The sequence below is a fragment of the Chiloscyllium plagiosum genome, chromosome 14 (genome assembly GCF_004010195.1).
Source record: "Chiloscyllium plagiosum isolate BGI_BamShark_2017 chromosome 14, ASM401019v2, whole genome shotgun sequence".
Taxonomy (NCBI): Eukaryota; Metazoa; Chordata; class Chondrichthyes; order Orectolobiformes; family Hemiscylliidae; genus Chiloscyllium; species Chiloscyllium plagiosum.
This window is the reverse complement of record NC_057723.1, coordinates 35,324,032-35,346,291: the sequence shown is the minus strand read 5'-3', so window position 1 is coordinate 35,346,291 and position 22,260 is coordinate 35,324,032. Positions and strand designations below refer to the sequence as shown.

General features: G+C 40.4%; 1 protein-coding gene across 5 annotated transcripts in view; it reads right to left on the bottom strand.

Annotated features, from left to right (window-relative positions):
- Positions 1-22,260, bottom strand: part of LOC122556622 (testican-1-like) — a 527,512-nt gene that overhangs the window by 344,044 nt on the left and 161,208 nt on the right. For all 5 annotated transcript variants that reach the window (XM_043703533.1, XM_043703530.1, XM_043703529.1 and 2 more), the window contains one exon: positions 16,982-17,027. In XM_043703533.1, the coding sequence (XP_043559468.1) occupies positions 16,982-17,027 (46 nt within the window). The remainder of the gene's footprint in view (positions 1-16,981; positions 17,028-22,260) is intronic.

Sequence of the window (22,260 nt, the reverse complement as noted above, 5' to 3'; positions counted from 1 at the left end):
CCCTACAATTACCGACTCACCTTTATCCACGCTTTTTGTTGCATTCTTAAAGAACTCTGGTAAATTTGTGAAACATTAATTCCTCTTTCAGAAAACTATGATGGTTCTGTCTGATTGTATTATGATTTTCGACATGTCCTGGTACTATTTCCTTAACAAATCTAATAGATGACATGTGGCTCTGCATTAGTCTGGGTTTATCTGGGTATAAAAAACCTTGGGGTCCCTTGCGGTGCTGTGGCTGAATACCAACTGTGGAAGGCATGGGTTCAAATCCTCTATGCTCAAAAGATGAGTAACAGCAAATTTGAACAGGTTGATTAGAAGTATCTGAAAAAGATTGGGTTTATCCATTTTACTCTAACGTTTTGAATGCTGGAAAATCTTTTAATTAGCACCAAATTTCTTTGTTGGTCCTGAGAATTAAAGATGTCGTCTCATTCCTTAAAATTGTAAATGTTGAAGAAATTAATACTTTTTAAAATCTCTTTTTAAATTGTGTTTGAACTCAATCTTTCTTTCTCTCAGTATTCGGAGTTCTGAATCTTGCTTGACATCAACTTCACAATTGTAACTGACACTTGACATTGCACAGTCCAATAACGATTCTTCAATCTGATTGGCTAACTGTATACACAATTGCTTGCTCTATTCACGCAGACGCCAGATACCCTGTAGTAGAGGTTGCCATGCAATTAACAGCAATGTCCTGACAATAATGTTCTAGGAATTGTGAAAGTCACATAAATGCCGGCTTCCGTTTCCTTACTAGTACAATTAAATCTGTCCTAATACTTTTCTCCTGAGTGATGGGATGGTTGAAAAGAGCTGTCTCTGCCCCTTTTCTTTTCTGAACTTGATTTAATTTTGTCTGACGTTCTTTTGCAAGTTTGCTCTCTCTCATTAATCAAAAGAAGATAATTATTCATGTACACATTACGGTTGAAGTCAAACATGTAATCACAGTTATTAATGGAATGAGGCAGGACGGCTTTAAACCAATTTGTCTTTCACATCACCACCTACAGGAAAACAAAAGTGTCCATTTTACAAAATCTGTGTAAGCAAAAATTTTGAAAACATGGCACAGGTGAAAGACATTGTTAATAATGGGAAAGAAAGTGACCTCCATTGAGCTTTTCTTTGGGCTCAAAATGACATTGCAGTAACATGATTTAGCACATCATAAAACAACAAAATAATTGATCATCCTGGGAAAATAACGAGCACTTATTAAATGTCCTGTGATCATGGGACAAAGATTTTCCATAGATAATGGTGTGGAAGAAAGAGATCTAGTCACTGGAGCTGGGATGTTACCAGATATAGAGGCACGTATTCCACTGCGGCAATGGGTCTGATTAACCTAATGAAAACAAATTGCACAGTGTAGTGCTAATGAGTTCAGGATTTCAGAATATGTTTTAATTTTCTTTTCAGCGTTATGGAACCTTCCAATTTACCTTTCTGCATCCCACCTCCTGAACCTGCAGGCCATGGTGGGAATATTGAGAAGATTGTGTGAGGTGGCCAACAAGCAACTTGATGATGTCGACAGCAAATTGCCCCAGTTTTCAGCCGGAAGTCTCAAACAGTGAGATGAGGTTCTCATTAGTGTGTAGTAAGAGGCCTATTTACAGGCATCAGCATCTCATTATTACCTCATCACACTCATTAATATGTAGTTTCCCATTCTCCCACCTACTAGATAGAAACTAGACAGCGATAATTCCTGACATGATGGTCAGAATGGTTACCTGGCGACTAGAGCTCACCGCATAGTCCACCTGGGTCACCAGTCAGCAGCATCTCAGGATATGCTCCATAGTTAGTGATGTGATGCCACATATCTCCCTGTCCACCGTTCCAGCACCTGACATCCACCAGTCTCCTCACATCATCACGGCATAACTCCAATCCACTTACAGTATAGCTCTGCACTTCGATACCACTGGTTCCCAACTTTGTCAGTATCAAGGCACACTTCAGTGAGACAAAGAATTTAGCAGCACTCCCACATTTTTCATACTGTGTATGCAGTATCAAAAGTTTACACATATGTGGCTCTGGAAGGTTGTGCATGGGCAATGAGCAGGGGTGTCACAGATCAGCAGATACTGCCTTTAAAAATCGGATTCGAGGCTCTTAGGGAGATCAGAACAGAGACCTGGCTTCAATGCTCAGGTAAAATACTGCTGCTTCCTAAAAGTTTCACATTACACTTCTCACCATGTTGTGGCACAGGCACACCCGCAGTAAACCACTGCTCAGTGTTGTGTTTTGGGGCACACTGGCACATTTCAATGCAATGCTGCTGCCAGGACATTTTGTGCACAGGGGCAGGCACCCATGGGCTTGACCAGGCTGCATCTGGGGGATCTTCCTAATAGTACTCACTAACGTCGTGCCTACTTTGATGTTCACAGTGTTTCGGCCTTGCCTTTTTACATTTTACCCCAAAGCCAAAGCTTAAAACCTCACAGTTCTTCTACCTTGCCTTTCATGTAGACACAAGTTTGTGATGGTTGTCAGTCGCCAGCAGTGAGGACGCTGTTCCTCACTGTGCTGAGCTCACACCTACACCATGGGCCAGTCGAATATGCGGCAAACACACTACAGACCAGCAACCAGATGGCCATGTCTCGAGGTCTGAGAGGAGTAGCCATCAATCATGTCAGTGAGGGGATCTCAGTGCAGGATCTGATATCAGTCCAGGGCATTCAGCACAGTCAGTCTGCCTCTTTGGGTGGTCAGGGTTGGGCGGTTCACACGACGGTCAGTCCTACAGCAGATCAGTCAGGGAGCTGTATTGAGATCAGTCAGTGATCTAGCCACTCATTATTCTGGACTTTCCATCAAAGTCAGGGTGGGGAGACAATTATGAAGAGCAGCAACTCCAATATGCATGTTGACTCAATACGGCTGAGAGGGAGGGGTTGGGTAATTGTTCAATAGACAGGTTGGGTGAGAAGATGGGGAAGCTCAAAGCTGTTGGGGTTGGAAAGATGAGCTACCAGGTAGGGAATGAGTACATTTGGGAGTTCACCAAGGGTTGGAGGATGAACCTGAGACTCTCTCTGTGTAGCATGACTGTTGTCCCTTTTCATTGTAATGGGAATACCGAGTGCTTAATGGTGTTGAAAATGGCTGTCCCTACACGTGGAGTGGATGGGGTCAGAGTTTCATTCTGAAAGGGAAGGGCTTTACTGTCAAGCAATATGATGCCCTTCAGAAGGTGACTGCTTTACCCAGACACCCACACAATACTAAAGAAAGACACTGGTGAGCACATTCCACCATATGTGAACCTTAGGCATTAATACATCACACATCAGGAAGAAATGCCAGTAATGCTGTATTGCACAAGCAATCTGTTAACAGAGAAACATGAAAGATAGGAATAGGAGTAGGCCATTTTACCCCTCCAGCCTGATTCGCAATTCAATATGATCATGGCTGATCGCTGAGCTCAATACCCTAATCCCACTCCACATACATACAACACAAGACACCACCTCCCCTCCAATATCCCTTGATCCCTTTAGCCCCAAGAACTATATCTATCTCCTTCTTGAAAAGACAATGCTTTGGACTCAGTCACTATCTTGTGTGTTCCACAAGTTCACCACTCTCTTGGGTGAAGAAATTTCTCTTCATCTCACACCTAAAAGGTTTACCCCTTATCCTCAGACTATGACTCCAAGTTCTGGACTCCCCTATCATCATGAACCAGTCTAATCCTATTGGAATTTTACAGGTTTCTATGAAACTCCCCCTCATTCTTCTAAACTTCAGTTAACCAACTCTTAACAGACTCAATCTCTCCTCATATGTCAGTCCAGCTATCCCAGGAATCAGTTGTGTAAATCTTCACTGTATTCCCTCTAATAGCAAGAACATCTTTCAACAGATAAATAGCCCAAAACTGCACTTAATATTCCAAGTACAGCCTTGCCAATGTTCTGTGTAAATGCAACAAGATGGCCTTGTTCCTGTACTCGAATCCTTGCAGTATAAAAACCAACATAATTTCCCTCCTCCTGAACCTGCACGCTTACTTTCAGTGACTGGTGCATGAGGACATCTTGGTCTCGTTGTGTCCTCAGAAGGTTTTCTTCGTCCTTCCCCTGACTACATTTCAGTCCAATTGCAGGGTTCACAGCTTGGATGGAGGGAACCCGCTCCAATGGTCTGGGAGTTTTGGGCAGGTGATCCCAGAGGCTTTTATGGCCACAGAGCTCAGAAATGCCAAACATATCCTGCCCAAAGGTACTTTATCTACCACAAAGCTTAGGTTGGCAGGCAGGATAGAGGTACAAGGCCCAACCAAGTCTGAAGTGTCCTGAGGGAAGAATATTGGGGGCCCTGTTTATGATACTTCCTCAATCTGGATGCCTACTGCACCACCTTCTCTCCTTGTGAAAAAGGGGCACTTGGCCCTGTTGCCTAGCTATTGGTGCTGAGCAGCAATAGAGTGCATCTCTGTGTGTTTATCCAGGAAACACCAACTGTGCCGCATCTGTTTCAGGATGGCAGCTGACAACCTGTCAGGTAGGAGGCAGTCAGACGCTCTCTTGCCAGAGGCAGTGTGGTGCAGATTATGTTGGTGCAATCCTGCAACCTCGCAGTCTGTTTGCCAGTGCTTCTGACCATGCTGCCTACTGCTCCTGTGTTTACGTGCGTGTGCCAGTGAAGTCACAAGTTGCTGATGCCATGGACTTCTCGCCTGCCTGCGGTGAGCAGCTGCCAGGTCTCTACCTGTCCTCAGGGTGCCAATGGCCTAGCATCTACCTTCTTGTGCCAGCTGCAGAGACATGGCATGATGTGCTCACCAGCTGATATTCACATAAATCTAGCAAAAATACCTATTGACGTGTCAGGATCTGAACTGTTGGAGGTGTAGGAGGCATCCTTATCATTATAGTTGATTATTTTTCAGCACTTGTTACGATTATAAATTAGGATTTCTTAGTTTTCTACTTAAATAGTGCATCTTGTGCATGAGTGGGGAATCACAGATAATAATCTCTGGATTTCCATGTTTATTTGCACATCTGTAGATGTCAGAAATTGATGCTATTTTCACAGGTCTAATGATAGCGAACACTAACCATTTTGCCATCATCACAATGGCAAAATCCAATACTTCCAGTTAGTTTCTAATGCTACTTTACAACTATGATCTCTTCAAAACAACCCAAAATGAATGCAAACCATGAGTACTTCTCACAACCAAAATCTTTGCTGGAATGTATTGAGAGAAAATGTGTTCATACTATGACCATGTGCAGACTTTTAAAATACAACTTTAATTCTACTCCATAGGCCAACAAACTGAGCGTTTTGATTTCTCGCTTCTGCAAAACATTGTTAAGAAATAAATAATATATTGCGTTCAAAACTTCACAAGCATAATAAACTGAAGAGATTTGGGGATAACTCACACTTACATTAAAAATCAATGTCTTTTATTACCAAGTACCCCTATTTCTGAATTTAAAAGCTAGCTGCGGAAAGATCAGTTCTCTACTATTCTCATGAAGTAATATTATGCACACATTCATTATTCATTTACACTATGTATTTTGTAGGCCAACAACTGCAAAATAGGTTTAATGCAGATTTAGTATGGAATACCCCGAATTGTCTTATGTATCGGTCAACCAACGAGTAAATGAATCTGTACAGTTATTTTAATGTCTTTAAACAAGTCATTACAAAAGGACAATAAATGCGGGCCTCGCCAACAATGTTCACATCATCACATGTGAATGAAACATATACTGATTTAAACTCAGCTGGTTAAAAAATACAGTAATAATCTGAACAAAAAACATTGTAGAATTACAATGAAGAAAAAGAGAGTGGGAACAGCTGCAATAGTTCTTCCAGAGAGCTGGCATGGACACCACCGACTGAGTGGCCTCCTGCTGTACTGTAATCGTCCCCCAATTAGAAAATGACCTTTTCACTGTTGTCCAGCTGGATGTGACTGCTGTCACCTGGTTCCATTCGTAATTGCAGCCAGAGAGAGAACAAATTTTGAACATACTTTTAATAAGAATTAGAAGCAGGAGTAGGCCATTTGTCCCCTCGAGCCTGCTCCAGCATTCAACAAGATCATTGCTGATCTATTCATTTTAGAAATTTCACATTCCTGTCCATCCCTGTTAATTTTGAATTCTGATTGAAAATTCTTCCAACAGTGGTATGAAGGGAGAAGACAAGTTTGCGAGTAGAAGGAAAGTGCGCTGTCACAACCATAACTGGTATGTCTGCAGTGTGGTCCTTGAACTGGAAATCTCATCCTTCATTTAGTTCCCTTTTAATTTTTTGATTGTCCCATTTTTAATAATGACCAGCAGCAAGGTCTTAGCTTTAAATCAGATGAAAGGTTAATTTACCACACAATTATTGCCAAAGTTACTCAGAAATAAGATACAATTACTAGATAAAATGCACAAACAAAGATGGAAAGTAGGTACAGATAACAGATACTTAGAGAGATGAACTTAATCTTAGTCCATTGCCATTATAGATCTTTTACTTGCTTATAGATTCTCTTTCCAAAGGAATTAAAAACTTGAAGTCAGAATTCAGCAACTGTGATAGCTTCTATAGTTGAATAGTTAGAGGCTGATTGCATTGGTAGAGCAGCCTTTGGGAGTGTATGGTTTCTTGTTCTGCATTGGTTCTACAGTTACGACACTTTAGCCAGAACTGTGGTTCTTTTCTCAAATCCTTTCTCCTCTGAACTATGAAATCTGTCTGTGATGGTGTCTCAGAAATCTTCCTGCACAGTTCTATTTTAAAATGACATGTCACAAAGTTTTATGCAGATCAAATTTAAGATGCCTGCTCTGTTAATTTTTGAGAAAGTATTGTCCCACAAAGCAAAGTCAATTATGCAGGATTCTCTTGTGCAGGCTTCCGGTCACCTGTTTTTATTTCAGAAGTTTTGTTCTCAAGGAGGGCCCATTGTGTTGTCCAAGGGTTAATGAAATTCCAAAGTGGTTCCTTTGTGATTGATGTTGAGATGACATTTCAGTGCCTGTCTTTCTGGATCAAGTGAATCAACAGGGATAGTCATGTGACACCTGGCAGCTTTTTTTTTAGAAGTTGTGCCTATTTTAAAAGGTCAGATTAGTGTTCTTCACACGTAATTACACAGTCATGACAGGCACTGACATAGGATTAGATGAGGCTATGAAGGATTTGTGGTTGAGGAATGAAGGCTTTAAATTAATTTCATTGAGAAATGGAGAGCCAATGTAAATTAGAGAGTATGACTTGAAAGCTAATAACCAAGTTTTTCTCTCTACACACACTTCCAGATTAGATTCCTTACAGTATGGAAACAGGCCCTTCGGTCCAACAAGTCCACACCGACCCTCTGAAGAGTAACCCACCCAGACCCATTCCCCTATCCTATATTTACCCCTGACTAATGCACCTTACACTATGGGCAATTTAGCGTGGCTAATTCACCTAACCTGCGCATCTTTGGATTGTGAGAGGAAACCGGAGCACCCAGAGGAAACCCACCCAGACATGGGGAGAATGTGCAAACTCCACACAGACAGTCGCCTGAGATGGGAATCGAAACTGGGTCCTTGGCACTGTGAGGCCACTGAGCCACCTTGCCGCAGATGTCTGTGTTTCTCCAGCACTTTCTATTTTTCCTTCAGATTTCCAGCATCAGCGGTTCTGTGCTTTCATTATTATGATATTGAAGAAATCAAGCTTAGAGTAAAGGCTAAGAGTCTTAATGTTAGGGACAGTGAGGTGGCAAAGTCACAGAAATTAAAGTCAATGATTATGCTGATGAATAAGATATAGGAATTAAAAGCTCAGGTTGGCATGAACTAAGTAGTAATGTTGCATAGTGCATGCTTCAAGTTGTTTGAGGATCCAAGAAGGGATGCAGTGAGCGACATAGAATTCAGTTGGAGGAAATTACAGCTCAACTATGAGTTTATGTCAGACATGCAATTTGACATGAGAGTGTGGCACTTGAAAAGCACAGCAGGTCAGGCAGCATCCGAGGAGCAGGAGAATCAATGTTTCGGGCAAAAGTCCTTCATCAGGAATGAAGGGCCTTTGCCTGAAACGTCAATTCTCCTGCTCCTTAGATGCTGCCTGACTTGCTGTGCTTTTCCAGCGCCACACTCTCGACTCGAACCTCCAGCATCTGCAGTCCTCACTTTCACCTATGCAATCTGACACCACAGGGACTGTTGTGAAACAGAGAATTGGTGGAATCTGTATACACATGGAGTTACTGAGGGAAATACATTGATGAACAGGGGAAAGCAGCCGAAGAATAATACTTCTGACATTCCTGAGGTGGGTCATGCACAATTTGGAGGTAACATCATTATTGGTGATGGATTGGTTGCATTTGAACAGTAAAATCGAAGCAAATCTTGGTAGAACATTGTTGAACTGCATAGACATGCACTTGAGGGGAAGTGGATTTGAATGCTGTGGCCACAATAGACATTTCTGATGTTACTTCCAGGCCAGAAATTGGATAAAATGAATTGTAAAACAATAATATGGAGAGTTAACCACAGAACTGGAAAGTGATCACATCTCTAAGGACTGCAGACAAAAAGCAAGTTTAAAGATGAGGCACTGGCTGGATTAAATGGTGTAGATAAGGGAATGATTTCAATAATTATAAACACAAGGGATAATGCCTAAACAAGGGAAACCAAATTACAGTGTTAATGAGAAACTGTTGAGGTAAGAAATTGTGTCATAAAAACTTGAAAGAGTAATAGGTGGTAAAATGAAGACAAGTTTAGTTGTGAAGTGATTTGGGATTAGAAGTGATTATTAAGAGGATGGAAGCAATGATGATAATTTATTATTTCAAGCATCAGAAAAAAAAATCCGTTTGCCACCACAGGCCAGAAGTATATTGAACAGAAGCCAAAGTACAACCTCACTAATGTATTTATTGACAGCACTACCTGCTACAAAAAATGATCTTAATAGATGTCTCTCATATCATGAAACCGCGTAAACTTTTCTCTTGAAGGCAAGAGAGAGAAAATTGAGTTTCCCATGAAAGTTAATCAATATCGAGATGATAAAGCATGACACCATTCACACACATTTTTTAAAATGGAAAATTATTGTACAATTGTTAGTTTAGTACATAATCTAATCCTTTGATCATTTTTCTTATACAGGAAGAATGCTTTACTGCTATTGTGCACATTCCTTATGGAAAACCTGTTATTTATGAAAAATCTTTTGACAGCTTGCATGCTATGTGTCAGTATAGCAAATGGTTTCTCTCTGAATAAATTAATGAGATTTGAAAAGTTTATATTACATTGCTTAATAGTTTGAAGATAAGACTTTCAGAATTGCTTTAACCTATAATAATTAGGAGCTGTTCAAGAAACAGCATACTGGTAATGTTACTTTTTTATTGACTCATGGGATGTGAGCATCGCTGGCTGGGACACTTAGTGCCAATCCCAAATTATCATTGTGAAGGTGCTTTATTAGCTGCAGTTTAAATTAACTCACAATGCCATTACAGAGAGTGTTTTGTGTCAGCAACATTGAACAAACAGTGATATATTTCCAAGTCAGGATGGTCAGTGGCTTGGAGGAAAACTTGCATGTGGTGGTGTTCCCATGTATCTTCTATCCGTCTTCTTCTAGAAGGTAATGGTTATAGGTTTAGATAGTGCTGTCTCAGAGACTTGGTGGATTTCTGCAGTGCATTCTGTAGATGGTACAAGCTGCTGCTACTGAGTGTCAGTGGTGGAGGGTGTGAATGTTTGTGGGTATGTTGCCAATCAAGCAGGTTATTTTCAATGGATCATACAAAGCATATTGCATGTTGTTGGGGAATATTCCATCACATTCCTGACTTGTACGTAGTGGACAGGCTTTGAAGAGTCAGAAGATGAGTTATTGCTGAAGGATCCCTAACTTCTGACCTATTGTCATAGCCATGGTGTTTGTAGTTCAGTTCCTGGTCAATGGTAACCTCCACGACATTGACAGTGTGGGATTCAGCAATGGTGACCCTGTTGAATTTGAAGGAGCGATGGCTAGATTACCTCTCCATTAAGATTGCCATGCCTGGCACTGACGTAGTGCAAATGTTACTTGCTATTTGTTAGTGCAAACCTGGATGCTGTTCAGTTCCAGCCATATTTAGATATGGACTACTTCAGTACCCGAGGAGACGCAAATGGTGTTGAACATTGATAATGGCGCAATGAACATCCCCACTTCTAACGACATGATGGAGGGAAGACTATTGAGGAATCAGCTGAAGGTGTTTGGGCCCAGGACACTACCATGAGGAATTCCTGCAGAGTTGTCTTTGACACTTGAGTAATGATACAGATCGCTTGGCAATGCTCAGGAGACACAGGCTCAAATCTTGTGAAGCATCAAATTCATTTAACAAATCTGAAATATATGTCCATTCTCAATGATGATGCCAATGAGACAACTGCTAATTGTTGTAAAACCCATCTGTTTCTCTAAGGCCCTTTAGGAAAATTATCCATCCTTAAACATTCTGGCCTACATGTGACTGCAGACCCACAGTAATACAATTAATTCTTAACTGCCCTCAGAAAGGCATAGCAAACCACTCAAATCAAGGGCAATTAGTGGTGGGTAAGAAATGCTGACCGTACCGCATCCCATGAAACAATAAAGGGAAATAAAATTCCAGTTTCTTTGAAGAGGGTTATCAATCTTGCTTTTCATCAGAGGTAAAGTATTTGTTTTACTGAAAGACTCACCAATTGTACTGTAGTACTGATGCTCCACTATATAAAATCGATATATAAATGGAAATAATCCTTTATTTACATGAACAATTTTTCATAAGCTGCCTTGCCATGCAAATGCTGCTTCTCTTGTCATTAGATCTCTGTAATGTTCAATCGCACTTTCTGGGCAGTACCTTGATAAGGTAGACCATTGCCCAATTTTATTCCATTGAAATCAATGGTAGATTCAACAAAGGTAAGGTGGTGTTATTGGTGAGTTGATCCAATCCCCCCAAGATTGCACCAAGGTATTAAGGTTGACATTATCGACTACTCTCTTCTCCCCCTGACATCTCCCAGGATAACTGGTGTCAGTTTACAAAGGAAGACTGGTTATCACTGTTGTACATCCTTCCTACTCCTAAAAAGAAAGAAATCGAAACACTGCCATTTAAAATACCTTGAAATCTGCCAAGCAATAAAAAAAAGCAAACTTGTTGGTGCTGCTAAAAGTCAAGAATAAATTTTAACTGTCCATCAAGGTGAAGCTAGTATTCAGGCAGGCAAGAAGTTAAAATCTGAACTCAGGAATGTTTGTGTTGCATTATCAGGTGCAGTGCCTGAACATGGAGAAGGTTACTATTCTCTGGACTGTGGACAGTGTTAGCACTGTAATATAAACAGAAAGTACTGTAGAAGCTCAGTACTGCAGGTCTGGCAGCATCAGAGGTACAGAGTCCAATATGATTCTTCTATGAAACTTTTACAACTCTTCTGTTTTATATCCTTTGTTATTAGTTCTCTACTTTGTGAAATGGCAAGAGTATCAGAATAAACTTTGTCTAAACAATGAAGAATGTTCGCACTGTACATTGTTTAAATGTTTGGGAATGTTATGTGTTGTGTAACCATTGGAGAACTTAGAGCATTGTCTAAATGGTGAAGATGTTAGTGCCGTACATTGTCTGAACTCTGATGGCTATTCCTGCATTGCTACAATGCGTGGACAACTGTCTCTGTATTGTGTCATGACAGTGGTCTATCAGATTTTAAGTTTCATCATTTAATTGTGAAACCATTTCATGGTCTAAACTGGTTTTAAGAAAAGGACAAACCACACGCACAAAATTTACCACTTTACCAACAGATATTGAATCCAAGAAATTGAGTCAGTGTCAAGTAAATTGCATTTCCTCTTTTGATTCAACCTTGTATGATAAGTGATCATCTAGAACATCACAGGTTGTCTTCAATTGTCTAGCTTAGAAGGACAATAAATGCAGACTTGGGAGTTACAAACAGCAGCTGCTTTTGAACATCAGAGTGAAAGAAGACAAATCTATATTTTGTAACAAGAACTGGAAATACTTTTCTCCCCTTATTTCTCTGAACATCTTGGAAGACAGCTTCGATAAAAAAGTAAACTGGGGGATCAACAATTCTTACAATACAATGACTTTGTGAGATGTATTTTGTCCTGGTTTCTTTATGAGGAGAGGTTGAGACAGAGGTACCGAGTGGTCTGCTCAAAGCCAATACAGTAAACAGCTCATAAGACCTTGGGACTTTTAAAAAAAAGTTGGAACAATAGAAGCAGCCAGAATGGGTGGGGTCAAGCTCCCACAGAATCAGGACTTTTAGTTTAGCTTTCAGTCGCAGTTGCTGGGACCTTGAAGCTGGATATGGAAGCTCTTTTTCCTCTCTCTGTTACAGTTAAAGACTGGTGGTCTCTCCCTGCTTCTAGAATTACATATGAGACAATCTATTTTACTGACTTTGCCAAGGTGTTCTTGTTGGATGTTTCTACTTTGGAACAGATAATGAGTAGTTTATTATTTTGTTAAGTATTTCAATAGAGTTACAGTTAAACCAATTATTTTATTTTTGTTTTGTCTGTATTTTAACTATAAAGTGTATTTATTTCAAGCCTGATAGTTTGACTTATCAAATTGCATCTAGAATGCAAAGCCTGGCCCTTGCCTTTAACATAAGAAAATGTGAGGAGTCCAGGCATGTTTTGAAAGAGTTTGGTCTGATCTATAACACAATTCATCTATAACCTGAAGATATGAACAAACATCACCACTGCCAAGAGTACTAGTCAACAATTAACATCTTTGATCTTCTGTTACAAATCTAACACACCAGGACTCAAAGAATTAAGCTAAGTAGTCCTTATTCTTCTTGTCTGCACCAGACACTACTTCATTTTTAAACTTAGTATTTGTGTTTGATGTCCCATCTTGTTTTTTTTCAGTTAGTATGTTATGGACCAGATTAAACTCCCTCAAAATATATTAAGAAGATAGCCTAGATGTCAAGTTTTTCTTATTTTTAACAGCAAGTGGAAGGCGTTGTGTTCCAGGTGCAATTCAATTGGTCAAACTACCAGGCTTGAAGCAAAACACACTTCATTCTTACACTACAATTAAAATGCAAACAAAAGAAAGAAGAATTGGAATAATGTAACTCTAATGGAAAACTTAATAGAATAATAGATTACTTCGCAACTAAATAGCAACTGTTTCAATAAAGCAGAGTCCCTTAGGCACACCTTTGGCAAGGGCAAATTCAGTAAAATAGATTGTCTCACGTGCAATCCTCCAGTCCATGTGGAAAGAACATCAAGAAAAAGCTTAGAAAGAGAGAGAGAGAGAACTCAAGCATTTTGCTACAGTAGGGAGAAATGTATAGCATCTTTCAAACCCCAACAGCTAAAATGTTACTAAAATGTGAAAGTTAAACTAAAATTGCTGCCTCACAGTGCCAGGGATCCAGGTTCGATTCTGGCCTTGGGTAACTGCCCGTGTGGAGTTTGCACATTCTCCCGTGTCTGCGTGGGTTTTCTTTGGGTGCTCCGGTTTTTTCCCACATTCCAAAAGATGTGCAAGTCAGGTGAATTGGCCATGCTAAAAAAAAATGCCCATAGTGTTAGGTGCATTAATTAGGGGTAAACGTAGGGAAATGAGCCTGGGTGGGTTACTCTTTGGAGGATAAGTGTGGATTTGTTGGGCCAAAGGGCATGTTTCCACACTGTAGGGAATCTAATCTAAACTCCTGGTTCGTGGTAGCTTGACCTCACCTCTTCAAGTTGCTTCTATTGTTCAAACATTAAAAAAATCCCAAGGCCTCACAATCTGTTTAGTTTTTTTGGCTTGAGCCACTCAGCGCCTCCATCTCAACCTGTTTTCATGAAAAAACCAGAACAAAATACACTTCTTAAAACCATAATGTTGTCACAGTAGGTAATAAAACTCCTCTTTCTTTCATGCAAGAAAACCTTGTAATTGGTTACTTAATTTTGACTGGTACCGCATTTTAATTTCAATGTGATAATTGCTTGCTAAAACAAATTAAATATTTGTTGCAACCAATTGAAAAGTGATTAAAAAGAGGGGTGTCAAATGATCCTCGCTCATCTGCTCATAACAGTTGTAAAGAAGATGAAGGCTGTACTGTCTGCCTCCAAATTCTGCAATTGACTGTACCAAATTATACATTGCAGCGTTGCAGACTGGTGCTTTATCCCTGGAATCCACTTACACATCCCACTTCCTATCTTTTCAGTTTACCAGAATATAATTGCACAGACTAATCCCTTTCCTAACATACTGAAGTTTTTGAAAAAAGTATGATTAATTGTGCATTTTGTACTTGCCATAATGGTTTGTCAAAGCTGCAATTCCTACATTCATTTTCAAGTCACATGATTATTTGTTACATTGACCAGTTGATTGAATTCAATAACAGTATGCTACAACTGATTTTTCAATTATTTTAACCGAAACACAATCTAACTAAATGTTCCAATAAATTGATATGTGGCAATTTAAGCATAACCTTCAGTATTGTCCCGAAACCAACATTAAAGCAAATTATTTTACTCAGTTGTTTGCATCCCTGGTAAAGACCAACTGCAAATTTTCTCCTTCTCAAACTTGCTGATCCATCTGTGCTCACGTTTCTGTCCCAGCCGTGAAGCAAGCTGGAAGAACATAAATTCTGCTTCCACGTAGACAGTTTAAAGCTTTCTGGACTCAGCACTGTGAATAACAACTTTAGTCCACTAACTCTGGTTTACTATTGTCTTTCCATTTTGTGGAAAGTGTCTGTATGTTGCTTTCAAATTTCTGCTTTCAGTTAGAGTTGATTTATAGATAAAGTCGCCATAATCCCAGAGGACCAGAGAGCTGTTCTCTCACTAGAGAGACAGAGAGAGAGAGAGAGAGAGAGAAACAGAGAGATGACTGGTGATGGTTTAACCTGTGGTCCACCACACCTCAGACATGGAGAGAGCTCAAGAAGACAGGACCTTCATTGTGGCCTCAGTCGGTATGGAAATTAAGCTGGCTCCAGTTGCCTTGCTAACCAGCCGTCATGGCAACTAAACATCCGACCTCTGGCTGACCTACATTCTGCTGGTAACACCTACTCTGCACCTATGCTTATATGCTGCTACACATGGTCGGTGGGCATGGAGAATTGTGCAGAAAACTATTAATCATACCTCAAGCATTGGGAAAACCATAAGCGATTAAATGAGTTAGTAAAAAGTAACTCATTCACTAATGGCAGGAATTCACAGATATGCTTAATTGCCCATTAGTCTATAGTTTAAATTTGATATGATGTGCCTACCTGATCTAATAAAGTTTATTCAAGTCACACGTAACTTCAAAAACCCAGTGAGTGAAAGCTGAGTTGGCAACTTATGATTCACTGGTACGGTCCTTTGGATTTCCAGGAGGTTGAGTTGCAGGTTGATAGATTGTTCTGGAAAGCTTTGTTTGCATAGAAATTTGACATTCTGAGGGGCAGAGTCTCTGACAGGAAATGCAGAATGCAAAAATACTGGGTCCAAAATCTAAAGGGGGAACGAATCACCAAGATGCAGAGGGACCATTCCTTAAAGTGCCATCACAGGTCTGAATTCTGAAGAGCCAGACATGTGGAATACTGTGGAGGTGCAAAGGTCATGGCAGAATGGGGATCATCTCTAATGTCTTCATCTTTGAGCACTGGAGGAGGAGCCCTGGCTTCTCCACAACATTTCAGATCTCAGTTGAACCCATTGATGCCATGAAAAGTGTGATTGCACAGGGATCATCTCCCTGAGGTTTCCTGTCTATTAGGAGCATTAGAAATTTTAAAATGCATTTGAAGATTTAAACTGAACAGTTTTCTCAGAAAAAAACATGCATTATTTCCAACACAAACACAAAGCCCTTTAAATATGGCATGGCTCTGCAGAACCATCAAAGGATTAGGCTTCCCAGCACTGGAACTGACCTCTGCCAATGTGATCCAGTGAGTCAGCCTGTGTCACACACACTAATGAGCTTGCCACTGTGGAATCAGGTTGAGTTGACCACCAAGGACACCAGATAACATCCAGGCCCAGTGTGGTTACCACAAGGGAAGGACTAAATCCAGGCCCAACTGTACACGACAATTCCTCCTCCTAAACTGGAGTATTCCTTAAACACTCTTTACTTAAAAGTGACAGAATGAATTTGTGTTGTCAGCCTTTCATCATTTTACAGCTATTCTTAGATAATGTCCTCGTGATACAAGCCATGGTTATTGAAGTAAAATCAATTTAAAAGAAAAATCTGTTAGTTTGCTATCATTTTGCTCATTGTATTCATAATTTCACTTACAATGTCTTTCTGCATGCACTATATTTCAAATCGCATGTTTTGGAAAGAATAAAACCACCACTATGATTGGTCTACATCTGCAAGAATTATGTATCTCTGTGAATGCATCTGTGACCAACAAAGAAATAAGAGATATTGATTCTGATAATTATACACACTGCCAGGCTCATAAAATACTTGCGGATTTCACAAAAATCAATTTAACTGAAGATTCTTCCAGCACAGTTCAAAGGCTGCTTCAATATTCATACTCACACAACAATTTACATTGCATAATACAAAAAACCCAAGAAGCCTTTTCTTTGCAAAATTTGAAAAGATTTAAATTACATTTGAACAGATAATATTTTAAAAACTAATGCTATTTTAAATGAAAGAAAGCAAAAAATGTACTTTTAAAAATCATGTACAAGTCCTTTCATATTTCTGAGATAAGTAAACTTAATTTTTTATAAAAAGTTATTATGTACCTGCTCAAACCTTAATTCAATAATGTCTGGTCATTTCTTAATATAACTTAACAATCTATAGATTTCAGTGTTTTAGGATTTGAAGAAGTCATACCTTGATCAAACGGCTTGCTGGGATTCCAGCTTCTGAAATAATCGTCCTAAAAGAATAAAGAGAAATTTAAAAATCAATAAATTCCTAATCATTTACGTTATCATATTGTCTTAAGATCTTTAAAAGACAGACAGTATAAGTGAGTAAAACATGTCTACATTATGGCTTAATTAACTTCTAAATAGCTATGGATTGCACTTTAGCATTAGCCTACTAAAACAGGAGTGGATTATCACTTGCTATGATGGAAGGGCATGTGTGCTTTGATGATCCCTTCAGCGATGCAGTCAGGAGCTGGTAAGGTCAAGGGGCTGTGGCCAGTCAAAAATGGAAGAAGTCCTCAATGGCAGAACAAGTGAAGAAAGATTGTTTTGCTAACGGCAAGTTGCATTGAGTTTATTGGAGGGATTCTTGCCATACAGAGATTCCTTATTGTATCTTATCAAATACACCTCATTAACTACCTCCCATAACCCAATGGTGTCCAGTGCCCAGCTCTAGTCAAATCTTACCACATGCCTTTTCTGGAACAACACTGCTTATTCATCAAAAGGCTTGCATCTCTTTTACCTACAATAACTTTAAAAGCACACTGTGCACCCGGACAAACAGCGTTAGTCTGAAGCAGACCAGTACAGTCCTGACAAGTCTTCGAGACATAACAGGTAGGGGAAATTGGTGCTCATTTTGCAATCTGGTGATACGGCGGACAGGGTGATGCAAAGGCGAGACATCAACTTCCCACAGGATCACACCAAGTCGACCTCCTGCTCCACTATGCCAGCATAAATGCCACCCTCTTTTCTCCGATACCTCACACCTACTCTATCTTTGCTTTTGTAACCAGCTCACAACAAGGTTCACGCTCTACCATTCTTCCGTCACTCACTTTCACTCACCCAACCTCCAACGACGCTAATCCTGCGTGCTCACCCCGCTGCCTACTCACTTGCTCAGGCTAACCCACCATCGGTATCCAAAGTAACAGTTGTGCCACCCACATTCATCTCCCTTAATATCTGTCTCTCTTTCATTCCAGGTGGGTGACAGCCCCCAGCTGGGCAGAAAGAGTCAAGACAGGTGGTGGATAGTTCAACATTCGGCTCCTTGCCCATTATGAGGATAGGACCTTGATGCCGACTGCCCTGAGAGACTGACCGATGGTGAAGAAGTCCCTGAACCAGTAATGGAGGCTGCTCTTGACTTACTATGCCAGTATGACAGGAAGTGAACAGGCCGGAGAAGCAGCCTGGTCCAGCCCATGAGCTGGGTGTGTGTCCCTCACAGCACAGTTTCCTTGCTGTGGCATTACAATGAGAGTTGCCAGTGCAGCCCAAGGTGCAGCATTGAAGTACAGTGTGAGCGTACTGGAGATGTGCCATGGGAATCATAAATGGCGGCATATATCAGATGCACAATCACATGGTCATGGGATGTGGGTAGCCAATGCCAATGGAGCATGTCCTGAGAAAGTGAGGCCCGTATCCAATATGGTGGTCCTTTGTAAGAAGCGGCAAGCTGAAGTCACGCACTCTGACCTCCATGTTAAGAATTCTCAATGTTCAGTTTGTATCATGCATTTGGCAAGATAGGAAGCTAAATATTAATGAGGCAAGCTAGACCATTAACAAGGCATTTAACAAACTATATTCCCCCTTAATTGGCCACTCACTGATCCTTAGCTGGGCAAAAGCAGAAAAGATGCACTGAGCAGCTCATGAGTTGAGATAGTCCTTGCTGGATCTCTTGTCGGATTCTTCCATTAATCTCACCATAGCCCACATTGCCCATTGCTCCACCGCATGTGTCTCACCAGCTGCACAAGTGGAAGAAGGTTGCAGTGGCAAAATTGGCCATATCACGGAAAACTGACACCAACCAGTCAAACTTGTGTGAGCAATGTGGCCTAAGCTTTCACCCCTGAAACAAAATCATTCACGTTCTTCTACCAGGATCCATTTACTGAGTCCAGTGGATGGTAAATTGTCCATTGGGACGGAGGGGCTGTGAACTTGGGCGTCTCTAGTCAGAAATTTGCACCATGGTGACAGATACATGGAAGTGGTTGGAGAGAGCTATCTTTGGGCAGCAGCATCTGTGACTGACTATCTTCTTCAGGATTCCGTCCACTCAACCTAAATAGGAAGGACTAGAAAAAGTGCCCTAAAGATTGGTTGCCCCACTTTCTCCTTGTTGGGGTCTCCTGTGGAGTTATCATCTTTATGGTAAAAGAAAGAAAACATTAAAATTTGGAACCTTGAATGTTAGAATACTCATGGATAACCTTATGGGAGAGTGTTTAGAAAGAAAAAGAAACTATAATTGCATGAGCTACCCATACTCCATAATGAAAACAGCACCCTCAGTGAGATCTGCTTTCCTAGGAAGGGCCACTTGAAGGGACATAAAAGGGGTCTACTTTATACTGGATAAATGAACTTTGTCACCATGGAGTTGACTATCTAGAATAGGCTCTTTGATACACTGCCGATCTCCTCAATTGTATAAATGAAAGACTCATAACACTCCACCAACTCAGTCATAATCAATATGTCACCATTATCAGTGCTTATTCACTGACCCTCAACTCCGATGAAGATGTTAAGGAAACATTCTACCTCAACTTGATGTAATTTTCATTGCTACCCCATAAGGAGGAAAGATCATCCTTCTGAGGGACTTTGATAGGAGGGTTGGCCTTCACTCCAACGCCTAGAACACAACCATGGGGAAAGAAAAGAGGGTGGAAAAAGCCAATACAAATGATAGCCTCCTGTTGACAAAGAATGGTTTAGTTCAAACAAACACTCAACATTCTCACTCAGTCACTCAAGATTTAGACCAAAACCTTCTTCTGGGCAGACAAAAGTAAAACCACATGGAAGCATCCTGAGGCAAAGGATATCAACTCCTGGATCATCTAGAAACTCTGCACACATCCAACTCAATCCCAGAACAGGAGGATCAAAAATGAAGCCAGGAGTAACAGGGTCCTGTGCCTAGGCTATTGTCAACAATGCTGATTTGATGGAAACAATGCTGGAAGAGGTGACCTCTAAAAACAAAAATGAGCAGCTTTCATTGCTTGAGAAAATAAGCCAAGATTGCAAGCCAAGAAGGCAGCATCACAGCATCTCTCGTGTGAAGAACAAAGACGAACCGAAATGATAAATGTCATGTGGTGGGAAGAGAAAGCCCAAGACGTCCAATTATATGCTTCCCATCATGATATGCAAGGCTTCTTTGAGGTTATTAGGGCCACTTACTGACGAAAGACAAATGAACAGTATCCATTTTGCTCACAGGATTGAGCTTCGCTTCCTAAGAATGACAATATCATCTGTCAATACTGGAAAAACACATTTGGAGTGATTCCTTCATTGTGAATTTAAAGTGACAACAGACTCTCTCCAGGCTATTGCCCAGAACCTTGTGGTGGAATCTATGGGTGAACCAACATCAGTTGGAGAGCAGAACTATAAAACAGATGAAAAATAACAAAGCCTGTCATACTGACAGTAATCCAGCTGAGGTTTTCAAAGTTAATGAATTTTACTCATATCAACACTCATACATTTGGGAAGAAAAATAATTAATCCCTGGAATGTCAGGAATCTGATCATTGGAATGATTTTCAACAAGGTGAAAAATTGTGCTTTGGAAATTCTCAAACTAATTCCTTCTTGTCCACAGCATGGAAAATCCTGAAATCCATTCTCCTGAATAATCTTTTTCGAGCTGGGGATATCCTTCCAAATACAGAGTATAGATTTAGATCTTTCAGAGAAACCTCAAATATCATCTTTGATGCACAACAATTCCATGAAAAATGCCAAGAACACTAACTAGAATTCTTCATTACATTTTTCAATCTGACCAAAACATTTGATCCAGTAAACCGTGAGGCTCTGTGGGTTGTGATCACAGAATCTGCAAGTCCAATGAATTCTTTCCAATTCTGAATGATATGAATGCAACTATCAGTACAATAGTAGCATTGAAAAACACGATGCTGGATATCCTGGATGTGAAGGCAGACTTTATATCAACAAGGACCACCATTGATCCCTCTATTGCTACTGTCCTGACGAGGTACTTCTGTGACAAATAAATGAGTTGAAGTTTTTTTTTCCTCTTGTTGGTTCTCTCACCACCTTCCAATGGCCTAGTCTAACAGCAATGCCCTTTAGGACTCAACCATCTTCATCAGGAGTGATACTATCACTAAATTACTCTGAAATACCCCAAGTACATTCTGTGCCCTTGCCACTTTTGATGTATCTCCAAAGTAGTCTTCAAAATGGAGGAGTACTTGTTAGTTAGTTGGAGGAAGTATGGTAGTTGATAATCAGTAGGAGGATTCCTTGCCTATGTTGAGTCTAATTCCATGAGACGTCAAGTCGTTAGAGTCTACATTGAACACTCCCAAACCAACTTCCCCTGACTATATCCAGCATCTCTAATGGATCGGTCCAGCTAATAAGATAGTGTACACCCAGAAATTGTTATATTAGCTACTTACTTCATCAAAGGTGTATTAAATATTGCCCAGATGGGAAATATTTTAACCTTAGTCAGCTACATGCTAAAATTAAGTTGAACATCATAGATATACATGATCTTTGGAATGGAGATAACTGGAGGGTAGTTGCTCATTTGATTTGCAAGTCCCTCAATTTTTTTTCAATTCTGCAAACAAGAGACTTGGCCTGTTCTTGAATGTTGCCAAAACTCATATCAACCCACACTTGGTCAACCAAATATTCCAGCACCCCGTAAACATTTTCTGAGAGATACTTGGGGCTATGTTGAGCATTTATGACATCCCGACAGTCAGCTCTTGCAGAGGCCACCGATGACGAGAAGACACACCAAAGGAGCTGTGCTCATCTTTGTCAAACTGCAACAGGCAATTGTTAACAACCAAGACCTTTACAAGTCAACAATAGTCCTACTCCTACTGCACAGAGTGGTTGTTGGCACTACACTCCTGTACAGCAGTGAGATCTGGACTGTGTATCAGTAACATACAGAAGTGATCAAGTAATGTCATCATTCAGCCCCTGTCACACTCTCAGTATTCAATGGGAGGGATTTCAAACAAATGCTGCAGTGCTTCTTGTAACTGGCTCCACAAGTATTCAGGCAAAACTCCTAAAAAAAAAATCAATTTTGATACATTGAACACTGGATGCCAAAAAAGCATCTTCATTACCAGGCCCTCCTTTTCAAACTCTCAAATATTTTCCAATTTTCAGAGAGAGGGTGAAGTCCACAGA